Below are 6000 nucleotides of genomic sequence, written 5' to 3'. Positions count from 1 at the left end.
CAACAAAGCCAAAATCTTTGTTCGCAAGGGAAGGACGGAAGAAAAGGAATTTCTCCTTATAGTCCGTGGGGATGGAAGGAGCAAAGAAGAACGGTCTGATACAGAAGAAAAATAGTACAAACATCGATCACTGGATTTGATGGAGAAAATTTTATCAAAAGCATAAAGACTAACCTTTTCGCCCTGTTGGATACAGAGGAAGTAAAACGCCATGATAGTCATCACGGCATTAGGGCGTAGTTGAAAAATTGAAGCCCGTAGTAGTTCATCAGTTCAACAAGAAAATACGGGAAGGGAAACACCAAACCCAAGTTAAAAAATACCTCATAAACGCCAACGCGACGATCGTCGGTGAAGCAAACTTTATATTTAAGAGATCGAAGAATAAGTTCAACAGTGGTCGGAATCATATGATCAGTACTAAGAGTGTCGATATATTTTTGAGTCATCCGACTATAGAAATGCATGTGGCCGGAAAAGTCGGTGTCAGGGGAAGGAGCAGCCATGGTCTTCGCCGAACAGAAGAAGAGGATACGCAACAGCAGACGAAGGAAAGCAGTCAAGAAATGGGGGGATTTGATTAACAGAGAAGGCAGGAAAGAAAGAAGCCTGGCTAATCAAGGCATTTAAATACAGTAACATTTTGAGTTTTTCTTTTCTCAATAAGAAAGACATGGATCCGTGCTAATACAAAGAAAGCCAATGAAGTCAAGACACGTAGCAGTTATCGCTGCGCGTTGAGAAGACCTCAGCGTCCCTTCAATTTCTAATTAAAACCATCGACAGTTCGAATTGATCAAAGCCGGCATAAGGGTTAATGGGACCTGAGGGAATGTACCAGCTCTCCCACTAACAAAACACCACGTATACGCAATAAAATTGTCGTGTGCGATTATCCGTAAAATCATTATTAGAAACGTGTTAAGAGGATCAAATATATGACGTCATAGAATCACGCATGGAGAAGATATTAATTGCTCCGGCAGAAATTGAGGAGTGTGGAAGAAGAAACAGACCACGTGTCGCGTAGCGAGAATGGACGTCTCATAAGACCACATCTGGCCAAGAATGGTCTGAAAAGGAAAAATTTCGCCACCACAATGAGACAACCCCTCCAAATAGCTCGGTACATATCAGCTCAGGAATATCCAATTGTGGACAACTAAAATAAGACCAAGCTTCGCAAAACAGCTTTGATCCAGGTAAACCCTCTGACTTCAGGGTCTTCAATATTTTTAAAAAAAAAACACGAGTTAGCGGGACTCATGATGATGCATAAAATGCCCGATGTTGACTAGCGTCTGAAGAGTCAAGATCAGACCTGAAGCCCATTAGGTCAACTCGGCTTAAGGTAGCAGGACAGTTGAGCTCTTGATGGTCCACCGCATATTCCCCTAACTGGGAGGTCGGCTAGAGGAAACCAGATCTGTAAACGCCATTGGCATGAACAGATCAGCCCTAGGGTCTTTAAAGGAGTAAGGGGGGTCCACATTGGTTCGGTCGATGCCTTAGGCCAAGAACAGGAGAGGCAGAAGAGCGTCAGCAACCTACCGACTTAATCTCGAAACATCCAAAGAGATCTCAGTCGGCTACATATCTCGAAGTGTTTAAGCAAGTTTGGACTTCACGTATCTAAGGGAGGAAACTTCTCCTCAAAAGATCTATCACTTCGGCAAGATATCTACGAAGTGTCCTTGAACTTACGAACTTCCACTTATTAAAGATCCGAGATAGACTCTAAGGGAAACCCTAGATACTCAGGAGGGGAAACTTTCCTGACGGTTTGATGGCAACTACCTCACCACCGCCACTAATCACAATCTGTCTAACATCGCCTATAAAAGGTTCCTCACATCGTCCTTCACAGGACACGATCTCTTAACCCTAAAAGATCACCAAAAAGAAAGAATTCTCATAACTCGCCCCCAAAAGGATCGATCAATATTTCATTATTTTACTGCAAAGGGCGCTCTGACTGTCTTGAGCGTCAGGAGCAGTTTTCGAACCCTTTGTCGGTTTCCACCCTTCGGGAATTCATCAACTCCCTTTTTCATGCTGATCTAACCGGGAGCCAATTTTCGACATCAGCATTTGGCACTAGAATGAGGGGATCTCTCCAGCAAATCATCAGATTCGGTACCCGAACCCTACTCAATACTTTTTTAGAACTAACTACCTCCCTGAGCCCTTCAGGCAAACATGTCCTCGGGCGAAAACACTCCACGTGGGATGCCTCACAGGCTTCCCAACTCAGACGAACTCCTCGCCGACTACTACCGGAGAGACGAGGAGGCAAAACGATTGAAGGAAAGCCTCCGCAAAGCCGAGATAGCCAGGAAGGTTGCCGCACCCGAGGAGAGGAAAGAAGTACTCAGGACATTCGCGAGGAGGCTCTTCTCGCCCGGCGATACCTACACTCCTGAGGCCCTAACTCTGCAACCGGCGACCAGATGCGCCTGGAGAGCATCTTGACTAAACAAGGCGTGCTGAATCCGGACCAACCTTACGTCCCCAAGAGAGCTGGAATAGGTGAGGGTGCGTAGACGACCCCACCATATGTGATATACTCATACACCAAGTGGCGGAATTGACAAGAGAAAGAGAGAAGGACAAGTTCTAGGGAAGGACAGTAATTCGGCAGCCGCCTCTCTGTCGGGAGATACTAGAATCCGAAAAACCGGCAAACTTCAAGTGTCCACGCTGGAACATTATCACGGTGTGGAAGACCCAGGAGTGTTCATCAACAACTATGTTGCAAGGATGAACTTATGCACGACTAACCGAAACATATGGTGTGTAGTCTTTGTCACCATCCTAAAAGGGCCAGCTCAGGCATGGTCAATCAAGTCCTTTGGTCAGCTCGCCCAAGCTTTCTGCGAAGCTTTCCGAGGAAGCACTAACATCAAAAGAGGAATCGACGAGCTGTTGAATGTGGTACAGAGAAAGAGCGAGACTCTAGCAAGCTACTGGCAGAGATTTCGCAATCTCATGGTACAGTTCCCCGACCTAGAATCAAACGTCGCCTTTTCGCCTTACAGAGAGGCCTTAGGCAGGACGACATAATCAGAGATGTCTCGGGGAGAAAGCCAGGCACCCTCGCAGAACTGATAGAAAGGTTGCAACAGTTTATTAGGACAGAGGAAAACTATCTACGGATGAAGGACGTGGCCAACATCCCATACGAAAGTGAACGTCCCCGAAAGAAGGAACGGGACGAAGTCAGACCACCCAGGGACCGAGAACGAGGCAGGAGACCTAGGGTTGACTTTGCAACCTACCCCACTGATGAAAGAGAGGGAGGAAATCTTGCAGGTATTGATAGCAAAAGGCAAGGCCGAACTGCCTAAACCCAATGACGACCGAGAGGAGTTCGGACCCAGAGATATGACTGCATGGTGTGCCTTCCACAGAGGCTATGGCCACAAGAGCGACAATTATCGGCATCTCAAAAATCTTATCGAAGAGATGGTAAGAAAGAGAGAATTGGATAAGTACATCCAGAAAGAGCAGCGACCCTACAAATACCGCAACAAAAGGCCAGTAAACCAGGCAAGAATTGGATCCGGACCGGAAACCAATGAGCAGGGCCTGACTTTCAAAAAAGCAAATAAAGGTCTTGAGGAATCAACCGGAGTAATGGGAAATATCAACACCATAGCAGGAGGACAACCCCTCGGCGGAACAACTAAAGAGGAGCAGCGCAGATACGCCAACGAGGCGAAGAACCCGCCGGTCCTGCTAATCAAACTTGTCGTGGAAACTCCACCCATCGTCTTTACGGGCGACGATCTGGTTAGGGTAATAACTCCACACGCGGATCCATTGGTAATAACGGCTATAGTGGCCAATTGGAGGGTAGGACGCATCCTGGTCGATACAGGAAGCTCGACAGAAGTCATGAGTTGGACATGCTTCCAAAAACTCGAGGTTAGTCAGCATCACCTCAAATCTTATAAATCTTGCTTGACAGGGTTCGGCGACAACCAGGTCGAAACAGATGGAATAACAACCCTGTCAGTACTAATCGGTGAAGGAGAATCAGCAAAAGCGATAATGCTAAACTTCGCCATTGTCGATAAGATGTACGCCTATAACATCATATTGGGCAGGAATTTCCTAAGGGAGTCAGGAGCGATAGTTTCTATGAACCACCTCATGATGAAATTCCCAGTTCCGGGAATGAATCTCATAGGGACGGTCAGAGGAGACTAAAAGGTAGCCAGGGAATGCTACCTCATTTCCGCCCAGGGATGCGAGGAAGAAACGATCAATCCTATCACCGTTGGGGGAGACAAAGTGTTCTACGGTGACCCCACAGCGGACATGCAGAGCTGAGAAAATTAGGTCATCACTACCCCTAATCTATTTCCTTTTTAAATAAAGCCATTAGGCAAAAGAAGTAGCATTACTAGCTACATATTGTATCTAACAAAATAAAATATTTTTAACAAAAACACTATAAAAGGAGGAGTTCTGGTTAAACGCATCTCGCTCTGAATCGAGCAGGTAGGCCTGACAACGAAAGCCACGACCAAGGGACCTAAAGGTAGCCTTGGTAGCGAGAGCAACGACCAAGGGCTCTAATTTAAAAAAAAAGCCTTGCTAGCGAGAGCCACGACCAGGGACAGGATAGCCTCGGTAGCTACGGCGACGACCGAGGGCCCTAAGGAGCAGTCCTAGTTAAACTGAACTTTACTCGAGTAAAACTGACCCTTCACTAAGGTCCCAATGACAAGTCCTAGTCAAACTGATCGGCTCAAGCCGGCAAATGAGGTAGCTCCGGTTGCTACGGCTGCAACCCGAGGCCTCGCAAGGAGAAGTCCTAGTTAAACCTAAAACTCTTTACTCGAGTAAAACGTGGTCCCTAAGGATCCCCAAGGAGAAGTCCTAGTTAAACTACAGCCCTGGCGAAGGTGACCGGGGGTATAAGGAGAAGTCCTTGCGAAACTCTTCATGCGTAAAATGAGGAAGATAGCCCTGGTAGCTAAGGCAACGACCAGGGGCACGGGAGGAGTCCCGGCCGAAAACTAGTCGAGCTCAAGCCGACGAAACCAGCTCTGATAGCGAAAGCCACGACCAGAGGTCTAAGGAGAAGTCCTAGTTAAACTAGTTGTGCTAAAGCCAACAAAACCAGCTCTGGTAGCGAAAGCCACGACCAGAGGTCTAAGGAGAAGTACTAGTTAAACTAGTTGTGCTCAAGCCGACGAAATCAGCTCTGATAGCAAAAGCTGCGATCGGAGGTCTAAGGAGAAGTCCTAGTTAAACTAGTTACGCAGAAACAGCCCTGGTAAAGATGATCAGGGGCAGAGCAAAAAACTCGAAACACCATTTTCTATATAGGGCTAACTTGGGTTCTATTTTACAGAAGGAAGTAGTAAGTTTAAGGCATACTAGACTAGATCTAAATTTGTTCTTTGGCAGGTGCGATCATTTGGATCATGCGTAGTAAGTTTAGGAAATTGCATTAATAAGCTAGGATAGACTAACCATATCCTACTTTGGGAGATTCTCATATGTGCAACAACAGGATACAAAAGCAAATCAAACCCTTAAGATCAAATCAAAACTATTGTAGTAGGATCACAATTCAGACAGGAAAGGAAAGAGCATCCAGAAGACAAAAGAAAAATAAAGACAACTACGGTTCATCGCCAGAAAGGATAGGACCAGAACGACCATCAGGACTAGGAACGGAGGAAGCAGAGCCTTCGTCGGAGTCATCACCCACATAGACCACGGAGTTGGTGACCTCCTGGTCCCACTCGTCCTCGCTAAAGGGAAAGTCTTCCTCCAACCCTCGATCAACAACGGCGGCATTAACGGACAAGGCGACTCGCTCTTTTTCAAGATGACGCAGGGGAGTAGTTTCCTTAGGAACGTAAAACCGACGAGTTGCATCCCAGGCAACCTGAAATGCAGATTTACGTTGCCGCCTCAAGATCGTCGAGAACTGATCCCCCTTTTTAAAAGTCGCTACCGCCTTCTGACGGTTCGGGTCGG

General features: G+C 46.7%; 1 protein-coding gene across 1 annotated transcript; it reads left to right on the top strand.

The window, feature by feature from the left end:
* The first annotated feature begins 3384 nt into the window (after nt 1–3384).
* On the top strand, nt 3385–4212 carry LOC147567693 (uncharacterized). The gene has a single exon (XM_086657601.1). It carries the CDS (start codon nt 3385–3387, stop codon nt 4210–4212), a length of 828 nt encoding a protein of 275 aa, XP_086513727.1.
* Nucleotides 4213–6000: the final 1788 nt, after the last annotated feature.

This window comes from Eschscholzia californica, unplaced genomic scaffold, assembly GCF_041429995.1.
Source record: "Eschscholzia californica isolate CP2 unplaced genomic scaffold, dmEscCali1.0.p SCAF_1, whole genome shotgun sequence".
Classification (NCBI taxonomy): domain Eukaryota; kingdom Viridiplantae; phylum Streptophyta; class Magnoliopsida; order Ranunculales; family Papaveraceae; genus Eschscholzia; species Eschscholzia californica.
Note: the sequence above shows the minus strand (reverse complement) of the source record. Positions and strands in the feature narration are given on the sequence as shown.

What these genes read in the sequence shown, in the direction of transcription:
- LOC147567693 (XM_086657601.1), top strand. Translation starts at nt 3,385, where the DNA reads ATGACTGCATGGTGTGCCTTCCACAGAGGCTATGGCCACAAGAGCGAC.